This window comes from Coenobita brevimanus, chromosome 60, assembly GCF_032717465.1.
Source record: "Coenobita brevimanus isolate Jiangsu-jjx chromosome 60, ASM3271746v2, whole genome shotgun sequence".
Classification (NCBI taxonomy): domain Eukaryota; kingdom Metazoa; phylum Arthropoda; class Malacostraca; order Decapoda; family Coenobitidae; genus Coenobita; species Coenobita brevimanus.
This window is the reverse complement of record NC_137013.1, coordinates 28310702-28329847: the sequence shown is the minus strand read 5'-3', so window position 1 is coordinate 28329847 and position 19146 is coordinate 28310702. Positions and strand designations below refer to the sequence as shown.

Here is a 19146-nt window from a genome sequence, read left to right as displayed (position 1 = left end):
CCAACTAGCTCCTCTGTTATATGCCTAACCCTATCCATGAGTATTCTACCATATATATATTTTTCCAACCACACTAAGAAGGCAAATACTCCTATGGTTACCACATACTTCTGTCTCCCCTTTTCCTTTGTATAAAGGAACAATTATACCTGATTTCCAATCCTCTGGAACCCTTCCCTCCTTCCAAGCCAATCTACACAACTTCCATATCCACTCCGCAACAATCTCACCCCCATACTTCAGCATTTCACCACACACTTCATCAAGTCGTGGGGCCTTTCCCATCTTGATCTTCTTCATTGCTTCAGCTGCTTCTGCCCTGCTGATCTATTCCTTCCTCCAAAAATGCAGACAATATACTGTAAATGTTTCATTAGTTTCTAAATTACTGGTACTTATTTCACTAATTTTCTTATACCAAATTTACTTATATCACTGTTTATTTCATTATGTCTTAGGGATAATATTTATATTTACATTATTTATGCTACCACTAGAAATTTTCATTGTGTGGAAGGATGGGCATTTGCACAAATTACACTAGACACTTGGGGCAGTACAATACTTTCAACATAAAACAGTGGTGGTAAATCGGGTGCGCCATATGGCGTACCCTGACGTCCTCCACACTGCACCATATGGCGTACCTTGATGCGTGGGGATTAATGCAGCGATCGCTGATCATTTGGAGTAGCCTTAATATCAGTGACAGCCAGCTCCAGAATATTCTGACGTATTTTGATAATTTAGTTATGGATCGTATCATTTGATAAAAGCTCATTTTAGTTTTTCCCTGGGTCTTTACCAAGAAAACCTTTGCCATTTCAAGGGCATATGGCTTGATCTGTTCCTTGCCTACCTTATGGGCTTTCTTTGACTTAGCAAATTGATAAAAAGCAAATAGCAAAAGTTTCTCATGGTAAAAATCCATGTCAGCAGTGTGTCAGCATGGTCAAATCATACTCACTTGACCCTTAATGTTGTGATGTCATGCCATGCATCCTTGCTGCTGTGTGTGTTCTGGAAATGTTCATTGAACTTTGATTGCTTCATATTTGCATTCAAGAGTATGATACTGTCCAGGGTACACTGTGGACATTGTGTGCCATCCTTCTTCATAACACATGTGAAGCCATATTGAATAGTCATCATTTCAGTTCGTTTTTCTGATGTGTTGAAGACAAATCTAGAAAATATAAATAAGACAAATAAATTATTGATGATAAAGAAATTAATTATAAATTAGTATGTAAAAGATATGGTGTGTCTGTGAGGGCAAGATATTATGGAGTGATGAACATATTCCAAGCACTTATAAATCCTGAGAAAAGTGGCATGATCTAACCAAGATTACATATGTAAAAACACTCACAAGAGATCTCACTTTAGCACACAACAAGATTCCTAGCTGCAGGCCCACCCACACCATACTGTACTCCAGAAGCAGAGGGAATGGTTCTGCCATTTGCTGTCGTTGACTACGGTATTTATGTGTTCATGAGCCCCGCCTCCATGGTAACTCCACCCTTAACCCGCCCCATCCCGACCACTTTTCCACCACTGACTCCCCCCAATCCCGACCATTTTTGGAATTTTTTTTTTTTTTTGGCTCAAACCTCCGCTTTTGGTGAGAAACATCGAAAATTCATAGAGAAATTGCTCACCTGAGGTTTAAAATACTCCATCCAGGTACCAGTACCTTCTTACCTTACTGGGTTTTCTAACAGGCTGGCACCAAAGAAAACGAGTTCTATGGGAGGGTAACTATTTCACACCACTCATAAACGGTATTTATTTATTTACTTGGTACGAATTTATATGTCGTATGAGAGTATATTGGTTTTCAAACAGTAATATAGGCATTATAAGCATTGTTTCACTCACTGACTCATCATCATACCTGACCTTTTTTTGCCACATCACCTGATCATTAATTCTGACTGTTTCTTCCTCTAATGCTATATAAAGTTTGTCCTCCTCATTGTCATCGATTGGGGAATCACTGGCCCTGAATTTCGTACTGTGGCATGACATGGCTTTACTGGCCAGTTCACTAATAACAGGTGAATTGCTGAGACAGTGGGATGCAGGAGGGGGGGAGGTCATGCTGGGTAAGGCATTGTCCCTGCCTGGCATCTTGTAGAGGAAGGTGTCCCATGTTTATGTACCAAAAATCACTCGTGAAAATTGAAAACTGTGCAAATTAGGGACCTTGCAATTGATTCGCGTTTATGTACGTCGACGGGATTGGCAGTGACAAAACATGTGGATGTTAATTCACGTCAACGGGACGCCGCGGGTTAACACCAGTAAATGCATGTTTATACACGCCTGCTGGCCTTCCCTCAACATAGCACACCACAAAACAAAATATGGATCCATCTATCCACCATCAAATCCTATGTTGCCCCATGAGGAGTGTACAAACCCAAGGCTAGGCAAGTTGGTCCTAACATTTAAGATGAGATTGACCAGCCTCACTCATCCCTGAGTGGCATTATGTTAGCAATAAACCCCAACCACCCCTTGCATATAAACCTACACATGCTCAATCCAACTGGAGTGCCTCAGTTACCCACTAAACCACCAGGTGCCATAATTTGGTTATATGGTTACCACCCAACATAGTACAGTAAATGGTTTCCTGGTGTACAGAACCCATTGGCCTGTCACTCAGTGTAGAGTCACCCATACACAGAAGGAAGAGGAAAGAATGACAAGAGGGAGAATAAAGTCACTCGTAGGCAGAAGGAAGAGGAAAGAATGAAGGAAAGAAAGACAGAAGAGGAAGGAAGGAAAAGAGCAAAGGGCAGACACCCAATGCAGCACTGTATCAAGTGGGTGGATGGTGAGCGTTCCCACCTATGCACACTTATAAATTACATTATATACACATTTAAATTATATACACACATATAAATTAAATTATATACACACACACACCTATATCCATCCTTCCATCATCTAATCCTATGTTGCCCCATGAGAAGCGTAAGAGTCCGGGGCTGGGCAAGTTGGCCCTGACATTTAAGATGAGAATGACCAGCCTCACTCATTCCTGAGTGGCATTATGTGAGTAATAAGCCCCAACCATCCCTTGGATATAAACCTTCACCGGCTCAATCCGATTGGAGCACCTTAATTACCCACTAAACCACCAGGCACCATAATTTGGTTATATGGTTACCACCCAGCATGGTAAATGGTTTCCTGCCGTACAGGAAACCGTTTGGCATGTCACAAAGTGTAGAGTCACGCGTAGACAGGAGGAAGGAGCAAAAGGAAGGAAAGAAGAAAGGAAAGGGCAGCCACCCGAGAGTAGCACTACATCAGGTGAGTGGATGGTGAGTGCCCCCACCTACCACAAACACACACTTATAAATTATATATTAGATGATGTATGTATTTACATTAGTAATGTGTGTATAGCTCATTATATTGAAATTAGCTGTCAAAACACAATTCATTGTTATTATCAGCTCCATACCAAAGGTTATAAAAGATACTGCCTCACTTTTTTTTCCTACTTGGACCCTTAACAGACCTGTCTCACCCCCAATAAAGAACCCCAATGTCTCTCAGACTTCACCCCATATATGGTACCTTCTGGCTCTACAATTAGCTGCCAAGTGTTTCTGTGTGTAGCCACCTTTTCCATTCCCTAAACAGTCTTGTAATTGTACAATCTACTCCCTCATCCCACCACCACATTACCTTATGTCTTAGTGGGTCCCATGTCTAACCACACAATGACTTATTAACTCTCAAGAGAATGTTGTTGAGAATCCTGTACTGTTCATTTACTCTTCTGTCTGCAGGCCCATGCTCAGCCACCATCTTACTCAAGAAAGTATCCTGTGCAATTTGGTTTTCATCTTACAGGCTTTCCTCCCGGGAACATGTTATTTTTCTTCATTACCCACGTCTTCAGTACCCTGTCATATATCAGCAATTTGTGTTGTTGCACACACTTCCCCCCCCGCAATGCCTACTAGCCCTTGTGACCAGGAAATAGTAAATCTGGCTACAGGTTCCTGCAGGCTCAAAAACCCATGTTGCACACAACCATGTTCGTTGTTTAACCAAACTCTATTGTAGTATCCTCTCACCTTCTTTATATGAGCATCTTCCATGCATACCTTCATATCCTTGTGCTGCTGCACCCACATGGCCATTATAATTCACTTCCAAAACTACAGTCTCATTATTCCCCATACCACCAACCACATGTACCAAAAAAATCATCTAAATTCCACCCCCCCCTCCCCCCTATCATCCAAGCTAAATTTTGGAGCATATACTGAGATTGTTAGCTGGAGTTTTCCAAACATCAGTTTCAACACAATAATTGTTTCATTTACTTTCACTACATTCATAATATCCACCCACCTCCTGATTGTCACCTACAGTCCTTCCCAGCAATAGCCATGCTGATTCTTCTCTCTATCTGACTTCTTGTATGCAACAGACATCCACCCACCTCCAGCTCAAGATTTCAATCACCTGTCACCCTCTACCCCTCATACTCCCTTCATTCCAAGATGCACTCTGAGCTCTTCAGATTCTCTCTCTCTCTCCCCCCCAATCTTAACTCCCTCCGTCCTCCAGTGGGAGAAAAAAGATCAGGATGATTATGATGAGGATGAGGATTTGGTTGTATTTGTCAAGTACTGTACCAGAAAAGCACTAACACATGGTATTTTGTCTTCCCCTGTTTTTGGATCCTGCCATACCCCCATTTCTAAAGGGGGGGAGGGTGAGGTCAGAATGGTGATAATTCATTTTCTTTGCAGATACCAGAAGAGCACCAACACATATGCCCCATACAACAAGGACTGGATAAAAGAGAAAATATACATTCTGCTTCGGCGTCAGGCAGCAAAGGCCAACTGAGAGATCACCCTATCATTTATGTCACTACCATGTCTGAGAGGATTTTGCAGTGTGAAAAAGCATATATTTAATTTTCTATCCTGATTAACAGTAGGAGCATAGCTGGGTGAGTTCATGGGGGAAAAAAAAAAAAAAAAGGATTTTGGTTTTGAAATTCATAGCCTCAGATTGATGATAGGTGAAATTTATAGGGATTTAATAATCTGATACTTCTGTATGTGTTAGTTAAAGAATTCACCAGTGAAAAAGGCAATATAGCACTGTAAGTTTCTGTTCTACCTTTCCTGGATTTTTATTTATTTTATTTTTTTTCACCAGATTGGAACGTAAGATTGTACAGTACTGTATTTTATATTCTGCCTTGCAGATTTATTATATTATCTCTGTGAGTACTAAAAGAAGTGAGACTGAGGTAGTGGTTAAAGGCCATATTCTTAAAACTGAGATTACATAAGGGAAGCCTGTACTGTATATTTTATTGATTTATTATTTTTTTCATTATTTATGGAATATACAATGACATCAAAATGTGTGCAGGTATTTCATATTTAGCTCTGACCTTTTTTTCTTACAGTAATAATAATAAAAATAATGATGAGTATTACAGTTTCATTGCTATCTGTAAAGCTGATTTACAAGTTTCCTCCAGTTATACAGGGTGATTCACTGAGACCCAAGAATGATATAAATTCTGCGCTCTGCATGGGGCAACGTGGAATTGGATGATGGATGGATTCTGGTATAAATGAGTCAGTTTAAATTTGGTAATTATTTTAGTTTCATTATAATGTATCCACAATTACACCAACTTTTAAAGCTGTTCTCTTCAGCATTTAAACATAATAAACACTGGTGTTCCAAGTAAAGTGAATTTTTGGTAAAACCAGTCCTTTGGGATAGCTACATTCTCCCCATAATGTATTCTTTTGGCAGGTCGAATGTGCAGTGGATATTTTTCAGTCTTTTTCTCCTAAGACATCATCACTGACAGGAAAAGTCTGGAGTTAAATCAGGAGAATTAAAAATATGCTTTCAGTTTTCGAGTATGGTATGATCACTGGATCAATGCAGTTGACTGATGCATGCCTACATGGCACCTTGCCATTAAGAGAGCAGCATTTAATTTCCTTTTAACTTCAGTTATTTTGGAGTTTCTCAAATGCAGTACAGTATATGATTGACAGTGACTGAAGTTGAAGTACATACTGTAGTTTCATGTAAGTCTGTTCAGTAATTAAAAGATACATTGTTGTTGTCTTGGGGTCCCAGAGTAGTGAATCACTGTGAAGTACTGGATGTATGAAAAGAGTTTTGATATTCTGGAACATAAGAACATATCCAACATTTAATGAGGACTTACATATTCCATAAATAACCATCAGACACTGGTGGAGGCTTTCCTACACCTTCACACTCTCAGTTTTAAGAATATGACCATAAGATTCCCTGGGATCAACAGTACAAATCCAACCTGGATGAGGAAAATCACCTTCGGCTTTGGATATATTTACGTCCACATTGGGTTATGCCACACAGGATCAAAATAACACAAACAAGGTGAATTTGGCTTCATTAAGGGCTTTTCCTGCATACTGTAGTCATGTTGAACTGTAGCTCTATGGAGATATTTGGTTATTGCAAGTTGCCCGGACAACTTGGACAACACCAGGTATATTTGTATATTTCTAGTAGTATTTTAGTATATATCTAGCCAATTTGTTATGCATGAGAGGGATATTTACCCATGACAATCCCATACATCATGATACTAAACTGGAAACACAATTTGATGCCTGGTGTTTCCCGAGATGTTGAGTGAATTTTGGCCATCATTGTCCTTGTGTGATACCATTAGCAGCCTCAGATCTCATATGTGTTAGTCGACCTTTTACCAAATCAGTGCCCATCAGTGCATTAGGGGAAAAAAAAAAGTCCTGGCTAACTTGTTACTTTGGTGTAATAAAATATACATTTTATTGCTTGGCATTTGTGTTCTGCCCAAAATTTTGCCCAGGCTTCACAAATTGGTGTTAAACAAATAAAGTAATAAGATATTAGTTTAAGTTCATGCTTATTAAAGTTTTTGTAATATCAGCAGAATTATGAATTTAAGCTCCTTTATTTTTTTTTAGGTAAGACATGCTCATTTGTTCACTCATTAAAATTCAGCCAAGCTTTTCTTTATAAGGAAAGCCATCCATCCTTTCATGTGTCTACTTCATAGCAGAGCAGAAACAAATAGCTACATATTCTTACTTTTTGTCTGTTGTGTATTTTGACTTCGTAATAAAACTGCATAAATGTATATGTTAATTTTTCACCTAATATGCAAGCATAAACTTGGTTATCCTTGGGCTGTCAAGTGTAGGCAATGACTATATAATAATATGTTTGTTGTTCCAAAGCAGTAGTGTTATTACAATCATAGCTGTAAATGCATTTGCTCCCTCCTGGGAATTATAACAGGGATGGCTGTAACTGAACCATCTATAGGCTAGTTTGTAATTATTAACCTACCAATTGTCCTTTCTCTTCCCTCTTTTCCCATTATACTGTTCCACTTCTCTTCCACAGTACATAAGGCTTTATTTGTTCTGACTGCAAGCTCATCTGAATGTCAATCTGGTGGATTGAAGTCTGAAGCTGCCTATTCCTTGCATCATCATTCATCAATACCCAGACCTCCTTTCCCACCATAGGGTAGGGTGAGGAGTAGCAACGTCAAGACAGCGTAAGTTTGCCCAGTCCAGTGGGAGACGTTTCCATTCACTTATCATTCAAGCCCCGGAATCCTGGCTCTGTCTGATACACCCCAAACTTTCACCACATTCTGTTGCTTCACATAAACATATCCAACAGAGTCAATCAGATGCTGTCAAGTTAAAAAGGGGTGCCAAATCCCTGATCATGCACTTCTCACAAGAGTCATCCAGCCAGCTTGATCTCTTGTCAGTTCTGTAGCCTCAATGACTTCCATACATCTCTTTTTCACACACCCACCATATCCCTCCACCATCTCCTTGGCCTACCTCACCTCCTCCTCCCTTCAGATTTGCTCAGATATACCTTTTTCACGACTCTGTTATCTCTCTCCACATGACCATACCATCTCAGTACACTCTCTTCGATTCTGGTGTCCACAGACTTACCCCACATCTTTCACGAATTACATTATTTCGTATCCTACCCACCCTCTGTACTCCACATACGTTCCTCAGTAGTCCCATCTCCATTGCTCTCACTCCTGACTTTTCATTTTCATGCCACATCCATATCCATATGTTAAAGTTGGCACCAACACTTCTTCATGTAAGCCTTGCGCAGCTGCAACACTCAAGCCTCTGTGTCATATCAAGGCCTTCATAGCACCAGCTACTTTCCTTCCTTGTAGCACTCTACTTTCCACTTCTTTTGCACATTTTCCTCTCTTTTCTATCACTGTACCCAGGTATTTGAACTCTTTATTCACTGCAACATCACACTGGGAGTCACCTTCTCTCTCAATTACTGTCACTTTACTCTTTTCTACATTTACTGTCAAGGCACAATGCTTACAGACATCAGCAAAACTCTGCACTAGTCTACCAAGTTCTTTTCTGGTATTTGCAAGTAGCACTGCATCATCAGCATGCAACATATTTGATATTCCATCCATCACCATTCATTACCAACACCATCCCCCTCTCCATTACTCGTGTTTTCACTTATCTCATCACCCCATCCTTATATATATTGAGCAACCATGGGGACACCACACAACCTTGTTGCATGCCCACACTGATGGTGAACCACTCAGATGCCCATTTACCCATACAGATGCCTCATTACCATCATAAAAACTCTTGACGGCAACTTACCATATACACCGTACATGTGCAAAACTGTACACAGTCCTTCTCTGTCCACTTTGTCGTATGCTTTTTCCAGATCCATAAATGCCATAATCACCTTATAGTCCCTCTCCCAGGCCTTCTCCGCTATCTGTCTCACTGCAAATATTTGATCCACACATTCTTTCCCACTCGTAAAGTCACCCTGTTCATCACTCACTAGGACTTCTGATATCTCTCTTACCTTCTCCATGATAATTCTTCCAAATACCTTTCCTACAACGTTCAGTAAACTTATGCCATGATACTTCTTGCACTCAGTTTGCTCACCTTTATTTTATTTTTTTTACAGGGGCACAATCACAACCTTCTTCCACACTGCTGGCACAGTGCCTTCTTATTTAGCTCCAACAAGCACTTCATTCCACTATCTCCACTACACTTCACCATCTCTGCATACACTTCAACTCCAGCTACTTTCACATTTTTCAGCCACTTCACAGTGTTCTTCACTTGTGCGAGTGTCACGTTTCCTGGCACTGCATTCCTTCTCTGCACACTCCCAAAACCAATCGTGTTAACAGTTGCTTTGCTCTCTCCATTCCCATTCATCAGACTTTCAAAATCTTCTTTCCATCTGGTTCTTACTTCATCCCCATGGGTTAATAATCAGTTACATCCTTCACACTTTCACATTTTTTCTCTGCACCTCTTTCCAAAATAACTTCCTATTTTCTGAGTAATTTGCATTCATTTTTCTTCCTAGATCATTTACCTTCTCTTTACGTGCTTCTAGTTCTCAATATACAGTATCCATTTCTTACTTCAACTGAACCCCTGTCCTGTAACCACTCTAGCCACTTCTTCCTCTTTTTCCACCACCGCTCTCTTAACCTCTTCATTCCACCATGCCATACCTTTCTTCTTTGTTGTTACTCTTCCCACACCACACACTGGTTCAGCATTTTTAACTATGCAATTCCTTTATGCATTCCACAGGCTGTCCAGATCCATTACATTCCAGTTCACTGATTCCAACTCCTCCCCTACTTTGGGCCTGTTATTCATTTGGCATTTCTTAGATCCTCAGCTTCTCGACTTTCAGTCTTTCTCCATGACTGCTCCTCTCTCTCCTGGTCCACCTCACTCCTCTCAGCTTGATATTGCATACCACAATCATATGATCTGACAGACCTCCACATTGTCCTCTCATGGCCCTCATATCAGCAACCATTCCCAGCATCGAACTCTCTATGAGCACATAAACCATCAGGCTCCTTTCAACATGATCCCTGTTCCCTCTATACCATGTGTATATATGTGCATCTTTGTTTGAAATACGAGTTTTAAATGCACAACCTCTTTTTTTCTGACACATATCCTTCAGTCGCTTCCCATTACCATTTTCTCCTGGTACTCCTCTACAACCCATTACGTCACCCTCAGGACCAGTGCCTACTCGTCCATTCATATCGCTAATTACAATCACTATACAGCTCCTGGACATCTCTTCCACTGCTTCATCCAGCTTATCCCAAAACCTGTCTTTAACTCCTGTCATCACACAGTGCATACACTACAACACTGCCACTTTCACCTTCTCAGACTTGAACTTGACATACATACATCTTGAGCTGACACATTTGTAATCTCTCATTCCACTCTGCCATACCTCATTCAGCAACAAAGCAACTCACTCCTTGCATCTTCCTCCCCCATTCATGCCCGATCTTACACATTTCATACCCTCCCGCTCCTCCACTTCACACCCTTTCATTTTTGTTCCACACATTGCCAATCTTTCCCTTGCAATTACCATTTTCCTTTCAGAGGATGCTGGTGTCACTGCATGAAGGTATCCCTCTCCAGTAGAATGGTTTTGAATAGAAGTCACAATCATTGAAAGACAAAGGGTCATGATATAAGCTGATAACTGTTAGCTATTTTTGACTCATTTAAAAAAAGGAGCAGGAGTAATGAGGGCTCTCCTTAAGATCAAACGAGTTTGAAGAGGGAGACTAGGAATACGTCACCAAAGCAGCACCCATGCACTGCAGGGAAACTGGTCATTACTAGTAAGATCAGTAGTTAACACGAGTCACAGCAGACTCGCATGTTTACAGTGACAAGGAAATTTAATGAGTGGTGAATGTTGAGAGAAGCTAACAGCACCTGAGTGGATAGGTTATTTCAAAATTTTGAAATCTGATTCATCCTTAAACTGTGGGAACAACAGTGTGTATTCTGGCTGAGGAAAGATGATTATTTTTTTCATCGTGAGACCTCCCGAGGTCTGAGAGTTATGTCAAAGTGAGGCACAGTATCATAATAGTGTACATACTGATGATTTGCAACATTAATGGGTAATGGTGATACATGAAATAGGTTATCAAGTGTATTTGGATCAAGAGTAATATAAAGTGCACATTAAAACTCTAGTATCTCTATAGGTCTCTGAGTGCAGTGATAGCCTTGCAGGATTCTGTAATGAGGGTGGCAATGTTGTGGGCTTCATGGATGCTGGTGGTGTCCCGTAACTGTGCAGTGGCCCAATTAAGCTTGAACCGCAGTACTGCCACAGCTGCTGCAGCATCCTCACTCAAGTCCACACCATGCACACATATACTGCTGCAAAGAGAACAGCTGTCAGCAGTTTTTAACAAGGATACTTTTAACTGACTGATTAACTACAGTACACAGATATGCCAATGCATCTGATGGGGCAACAAGAATTAGATGATGGATGGATGGGTGGCAGTGGTGGTACTGTACTATACTTTTTCTTCCACCACTTAACATCTTTCTGCAGTTTGATGTAATTTGTGTATAGGGATTTGTATATAATGGAAAATGAACAAAAAAGGTACTATAAATATTACCACAAGTGACCAGAAAAAGTAAGGTTCTTTCACCTTAACTTCTTTTCATCATCATCCAGACCTCCTTTCCCACCCTAGGACAGGGCGAAGACAGCAACATCCAGACAGCCCAAGTTTGCCCAGTCCAATTGGCCATGCTTCTATTCACTCAACATCCAAGCCCCCAGAATCCTGGCTCTATCTCACACACCAAAAACCTTCACCACATTCTGTAGCTTCACATAACATATCCGATAAAGTCAATCCGAACGCTGTCACGTTAAAAAGGGGTGCCAAATCCCAGATCATGCACTTCTTCTCACGACATTCATCCAGCCAGCTCGATCTCTTGCCAGTCCTCTAGCCTCACTGACTTCCATACCTCTCTTCCTCACACACTCATCCACCATATCTCTCCACCCTCTCCTTGGCCTACCTTGCCTCCTCCCTCCTTCAAATTCGCTCAGATATACAGTGGGCTCACACAGTGTATGTGATCACAGCATGCGAATCACACAGTACATGAGTGACTAAAAAGCATAACCATAAAACTTTGAATGCGTGAGTTTGGCCTACAGTACGCAAGGCACAGGCAAGGAGTGGCCCAAAACCGCTATTTTCCCAGACTACCCCCGCACGACACGCCCATCATGACGTTAGAGGCTTGTGGGGATGATGCTCAAGAGGAGTCTACAGTAAGATCTTGCCAATAATGACTTCGACTGTAACATTTTTGGCAATAACACGTAAAGAGACTAGTGAAGAGGAAAAAGAAGGAGGTAAATGAGGATCTAGGAAGAAAATGAATGCGAACTACTCTGAAAACAGAAAGTTATTCTGGAAAGAGGTGCAGAAATGTAGAAGTGAAAGCAGTAAGAAATGGGATTGTGTGAAGGATGCAGGTGGTAGATTATTAACCCATGGAGGTGAAGGAGCACATGGAAAGAATATTTTGAAAGCCTGATGAATGGGGATAGAGAGAGCAGAGCAGCTGTAAACATGATTGGTTTTGGGGGTGTGCAGAGAAGGAATGCAGTGCCAGGAGACGTGACACTCGCACAGGTGAAGAGTGCTGTGAAGCGGCTGAAAAATGGGAAAGCAGCTGGGGTTGATGAGGTGTATGCAGAGATGCTTAAATGTAATGGAAAGAATGGAATGAAGTGCTTGTTGGAGATATGTAAGAAGGCATGGATGAGTGAAACTGCGCCTGCAGAGTGGAAAAAGGCTGTGATTATACCCCTGTACAAAAATAAAGATGAACGAAGTGAGTGCAAGAATTATTGTGGCATAGGCTTACTCAGTGTGGTAGGGAAGGTATATGGAAGAATTATTATAGAGAAAGTAAGAGAGATATCAGAAGTCCTAGTGGGTGATGAACAGGGTGGCTTTAGGAGTGGCAGAGGATGTGTGGACCAAATATTTGCAGTGAGACAGATAGTAGAGAGGGCTTGTGAGAAGGACCATAAGGTGTTTATGGCATTCATGGATCTGGAGAAAGCATATGACAAAGTGGACAGAGAAGGATTGTGGAAAGTAGTTTTGCGCATGTACGGTGTAGAGGGTAAGCTGTTAGGTGCCGTCAGGAGTTTTTATGATGGTAGTGAAGCATGTGTAAGGGTTAATTGGCATCTAAGTGAATGGTTCACAATCAGTGTGGATGTGTGACAAGGTTGTGTGATGTCCCCATGGTTGAACTCTCTCACCAATTCCAGTCTCTCCTTTCATGGTAACATCACACCGGAAGTCACCTTCTTTCTCAATTACCATCATTTTACTCTTTCCTACATTTACTCTCAAGGCACGACACTCCTAGGCACTGGCCTACCAAGTTCTTGTCTGGTATTTGCAAGTAGCACTGTATCATCAGCATACAACTAATTTGAGATATTCAATCCATCACCATTCATTACCAATGCCATCCCTCTCTCCATTGCTCATGTTTTTGCTTCTCTCATCACCCCATCCATATATATATATATCTATCTATCTATTGCCAGATACCTCAATGGCCACAAACAAATCGCTTCCACGTCGCCCTGTCCCCTGCCATTTCACTGCCCCGCTCCCAACTCACACCCCCCTCTCTCATATACCTCTCCACCCCATCCCTCCATCTCATCCTCGGCCTCCCCCTCCCTCTTCCCTCCTCCACCTCACTCACATACACTCTCTTCGTCAGTCTTTCACCCTCCATCCTCTCCACATGGCCAAACCACCTCAGTGTATTCCTCCTAACGCATCCTATCACATCCACATCCACACCACAACGCTCCTTTATATCCTCATTTGTCAGCCTGTCTCTCCATGTGACTCTACAGGGTCCTCTTAAATAACTCATTTCCACTGCTCTCACTCTTGACTTGGGTCCTTCCAGCAACGTCCAAGCTTCACTTCCATACTTTGGAGTTGGTATCACAATACTGTCATGTAGTAACTTTTTCACTTCCATGCTCACTTCCCTGCTTCTTATCACTGCTTTCAAGGAACCAGCAATCTTTCTTCCCTGCTGTACCCTTTCAAGCACTTCACCCTCCAAACCTCCATCCTTACTCATCACACTACCCAAGTACTTAAACTTACTCACATTTTCCAATTCCTCACCATCCAACCTCGCTGTACATTCACTGACTTCACCTCTCTCAAAGACCATCACTTTACTCTTCCCTACATTCACCTTTAGAATCCATTTCTGACACACTCTCCCAAACTCATCCACCGAGCCTTGCAGCTTTCCTTCGTCTTCACTCAACAACACAGTATCATCTGCAAACAACAGTACAGGGAGTTTCCAAACACTACCCTCTCTCACCAGGGCCACTCCAACATCCACTACCCTACCTTGTACCTCTTTTATTACCCCATCCATGAACAGATTGAACAACCATGGAGACATGACACATCCCTGTTTCAACCCAACCTTCAAAGAGAAAAATTCACTCAGTTCACCATCCACACGCACTGCAGCCTTAGCACCATCATACATACTCTTCACAGCATTCAACAATTTCCCATCTACTCCATATATTCTTAATACTTTCCACAATCCTTGTCTATCCACCCTGTCATAAGCTTTCTCCAAATCCAAGAAAGCCGCATACAACTTCTTTCCCTTCTCTAGAAACTTTTCCACTAAAGATCTAAGAATGAATATCTGATCTACACAACCGCATCCCTTCCTAAAGCCTCCCTGTTCTTCTCCAACTAATTCCTCTGTTTTTCTCTAACTCTCTCAGTAAGTATCCTACCATACACTTTTCCTATTATACTAAGAAGACAGATGCCCCTATGATTACCACACACTTCTTTTTCTCCTTTTCCTTTGTACAAGGGAATAATGATACCTGACTTCCAATCCTCCGGGACTCTACCTTCCTCCCAGGCCAATCTGCACATTTTCCACATCCATTCTACTACTATCTCTCCCCCATGCTTCAGCATTTCACCACACACTCCATCAATTCCTGGGGCTTTCCCCAATTTAACTTTCTTTATTGTTTCCACAACTTCTATCCTACTGATTTCTTCCTGTCTTCTCACCTCCCTCCTTCTCCCAGCCATTCCCCAGCCACATATACTCGCATTACTTCCATCCTCTATATTCAACAACTCCTTAAAGTGTTCTCTCCATCTGCTCACTTTTTCTCCCTTTTCCACTAGTAATCTAACATTTTTATCTTTCACTCCCCTGCTAACTTCACTTCCACCCTGTCTTACTCTTTTCACCTCTTTCCAGAACATTTTCTTACAGTCCCTCCACTTTACACTCAAGTTCCTTCCAAATTCCTCATCCGCTCTCTTCTTACTCTCTCTTACTAATCTTTTCACCTCTATCTTTCTTTCTACATATAACTCTCTCTTCCGTCTCTCAACTTCTTCCACGCCCCTATTTCTCATCCATTCATTGTATGCTTTCTTCTTTTGTGCCACAGCCTGTCTCACCTCTTCATTCCACCACACTGTTCCTTGCACACCCCTCCGTCTTCTCTTCATCCCATACACCACATCACATGCTGTGCATATTTCTTCTGTAAATATCCTGCACACACCTTTCACGTCCCCCATCTGTTCCAGTTCATATTTGCCCAATCGTTCCTCCACTTCTCTCTTATACTCTGCCTTTTTCTCATCCTCTTGTAACCTTTCCATTCTCCTTACAAATACAGTACTCCTTCTTCCCGTCCTTCCCTTCTTCTATTTCTCCATCCTAATTGGATCTTGATTCTGGCCACCACCAAGTACTGGTCAGAAAGTCCACTCCCCCAACCTCTATAAGGTCTTGCATCCATTACACATTTTCGCATCCTTTCATCCACACACACATAATCAATCATTGCCTTCCTTTCATTCAGTTCACCACCCACCCTTCTCATCACTCGCCATGTATTCCTGTGGATCATTTTGTGCCTGAAGAGGGTATTGGCTATCACCAACCCCCTCCCAGCACAAATGTCAACTAACGCACTGCCATTCTCATCTATCTCAGCAGGCACACCCCACTTACCAACTATTCCATCCAGTTTCACATTCCCTACTTTACCATTCATATCACTGATCAAAAACACTCTCTCATTCCTTCCAAACTTTTCCATGCACACTTCCACATTTGTCCAGAACTCAATATATATATATATATATATATATATATATATATATATATATATATATATATATATATAAATACAGAACAACCATGGGGACATCAAACAACCTTGCTGCATGCCCACATTGATGGTGAACCATTCACTTAGATGCCCATTTACCCTTACACATGCCTCACTACCATCGTAGAAACTCTTGACGGCACCTAGCAGCTTACCATTTACACCGTACATGAGCAAAACCTTACACAATCCTTCTCTGTCTACTTTGTTGTATGCTTTTCCCAGATCCATAAATGCCATAAACACCTTATAGTCCTTCTCACAAGCCTACTCCACTGTCTGCCTCAATACAAATATTTGATCCACACATACCCTGCCACTCCTAACTCCACCCTGTTCATTACTCACTAGAATTTCTGATATCTCTCTTACTTTCTTTATAATAAGTCTTCCATATACCTTTCCTATAACACTCAGTAGACTTATGCCATGATAATTCTTGCACTCATTTTGCATTTTATTTTTGTACAAGGGTACAGTCATAGCCTTTTTCCACTCTGCTGGCACAGTTTCACTCAACTATGCCTTCCTACATATCTCCCACAAGCACTTCATTCTGCTCTCTCCACTACATTTAATCATCTCTGGTTACACCTCAACAACCTCAGCTGCTTTCCCGTTTTTCAGCCGCTTCACAGCGTTCTTCACCTGTGCAAGTGTCACCTTTCCCGGAACTGCATTCCTTCTCTACACCCCCCCAAAACCAATCATGTTTACAGTGGCTCTGTGCTCTCTCTATTACCATTCATCAGGCTTTCAAAATATATTTTCCATCTGTTCTTACTTCATCCCCATGGGCTGATAATCTATCACTTACATCCTTCACACTCACATTTCTTTCTGCTGTCACTTCTACATTTCCATACCTCTTTCCAGCATAACTTCCTATTTTCAGGGCAATTTGCATTCAGTTTTCTTCCTAGATCATCATTTACCTCATCCCTTTTTCCTCTTCACTAGCCTCTTTACGTGCCTCTTGCTCTCAATATATTCATTTCTGATTTCAACTGAACGCCTGTCCTGTAACCACTCTAGCCACTTCTTCTTCTTTTCCTCCACTGTTCTCTTAACCTCTTCATCCCACCATGCCATACCTTTCTTCTTCATTGTTTCCTCTTGCCACACCACACACTGCTTTAGCATTCCTAACTAAGCAATCCTTATATGCATTTCATAGGCTGTCCAGATCCATTACATACCATTTCACTGATTGCAATTCCTCCCCTACTTTGGTCCTATATTTAACTGCCATTTCTCTGACCCTCATATTCTCAACTTTCAGTCTTTCTCCCTGACAGCTCCTTTCTCTCTTGGTCCACCTCACTCCTCTCAGCTTGATCATGCATACAACAATCCTACGATCTGACAGACCTCAACATCATCCTCTCACGGCCCTTGTATCAGCAACCATTCCCAACATCAACCTCTCTACAAGCACATAATAAATCAAGCTCCTTTCAATACGATCCCCGTTCCCTCTATACCATGTATATTTATGTGCATCTTTGTATTTGAAATACGAGTTACAAATGCGTAACCTCCTTCTCTGACACATATCCTTCAGTTGCTTCCAATCATCATTTTCTCCTAGTACTCCATTACACCCCGTTCTGTTATCCTCAGGACCAATGCCTAACTTCTTTTACTGTAACTTAAAGGATTTTCATCCTTTTGTAGCTTGTTTCACTTAGCTCAGTGACAAAAAAAGACAAAGCTAAACTGCGTCATCCTTACCACTGCACCTCATTTTGGCTAGCATTACAGTCAAGTGCAGTGGTGTCTAACTGAATTCTTCCCAAGAGCCACACTCCAGTTCTGTTGATTGTCTGAGGGCCAAGTCTACCTAAACTATAACATATAATGGCGCAAAGCCATGGCCTGTTCAAACGTTCAGAGAAGTTCGCCATGCTTTGTAACCCTTACAGTGGCACTGGCTCCTGCTTCAAGTTATTGATAACATTTAAATAAGTTTCGTGACATTAGTTCACCAATATATTATTCAAATGGTACTTTTATCAATCAAATTATCAAAAAATATTTCCTAACAGTGCTTTAATATTTATCCACTTGACCATATGGCAAATTTTATGGGATATTCCATTTACTATTTCTCATTTTTCCTTAAGTGATCGCGGGCCACTCTTTTTCTCTTCGAGGGCCACATGTGGCCCATGAGTCACCAGTTTCACACCTCTGGTCTAGTGTAAATCTACCGTTACAACTCATTGTTCAAGAGATAGAGATTGCAGTTTTAGCCAAACTAAAAACAATACAGCTAATCTCATGCACCATCACCTTTCTGAACACCCACTCAGGTGTTGGGGGTCCAAGGTTATGCTACCACACATCAGATCATTAATGGGTAGGCTGTTTACTGTTTACATGACATACTCTGTGTTTTGAATGACCACTGATACAGGTCATTAGAAAATTCAGTTGTGCAGCATCTAAGCATGGGAAGGTAAGTGTGAGAGCTTTAACCCATCCCGCCCAGGTGGCATGTATACATGACGACCTGGGGAGTCCCGGGTGGCATGTATACATGATCTAGTATTTTGTGGTATTATTGTTATTGTATTATTATTATGATTATAGCAATATATTATAATATTATAGTTTCAGCTGAGAAATTATGGTTTAAATAATGGTGATTTTTAAGAAAAATACCTGCTGGTGGTTTGGGTGGTGAAAACAGCCCCCAGATTGATGGGTTAAACACATCCAGCTCCATTTTGCCACTTGTAAGGTCTGAGGCTAGACTATGAGCATTCACAACAGTTATGGGAAGATAGGCTTCTTACTGCTTACTTGATACACTGTTTGTTTTTACCCCCTACAGTACTAACAGGATCAATCGATCCTTTTTCAGGATTTCGCTAGATGCCAAATACAGTATGACTGATA

At 41.3% G+C, this 19146-nt stretch overlaps 2 protein-coding genes across 3 annotated transcripts in view; one reads left to right on the top strand and one right to left on the bottom strand.

The window, feature by feature from the left end:
• Positions 1 to 7198, top strand: part of e(r) (enhancer of rudimentary) — a 77381-nt gene extending 70183 nt beyond the window's left edge. The window contains exon 4 of the mRNA XM_080274846.1: positions 4794 to 7198. Coding sequence (XP_080130972.1) covers positions 4794 to 4893 — 100 coding nt within the window. The 3' untranslated portion in view covers positions 4894 to 7198. The remainder of the gene's footprint in view (positions 1 to 4793) is intronic.
• A 3873-nt stretch (positions 7199 to 11071) lies between these two features.
• The window catches only part of LOC145403189 (protein ZNRD2-like), a 64508-nt gene continuing 56433 nt past the window's right edge, over positions 11072 to 19146 (bottom strand). Inside the window, exon 5 of one of the 2 annotated variants that reach the window (XM_080275002.1) lies at positions 11072 to 11351. In XM_080275002.1, coding sequence (XP_080131128.1) covers positions 11168 to 11351 — 184 coding nt within the window. In that variant the 3' untranslated portion in view covers positions 11072 to 11167. The remainder of the gene's footprint in view (positions 11352 to 19146) is intronic. The other variant, XM_080275003.1, reaches the window with a different exon arrangement.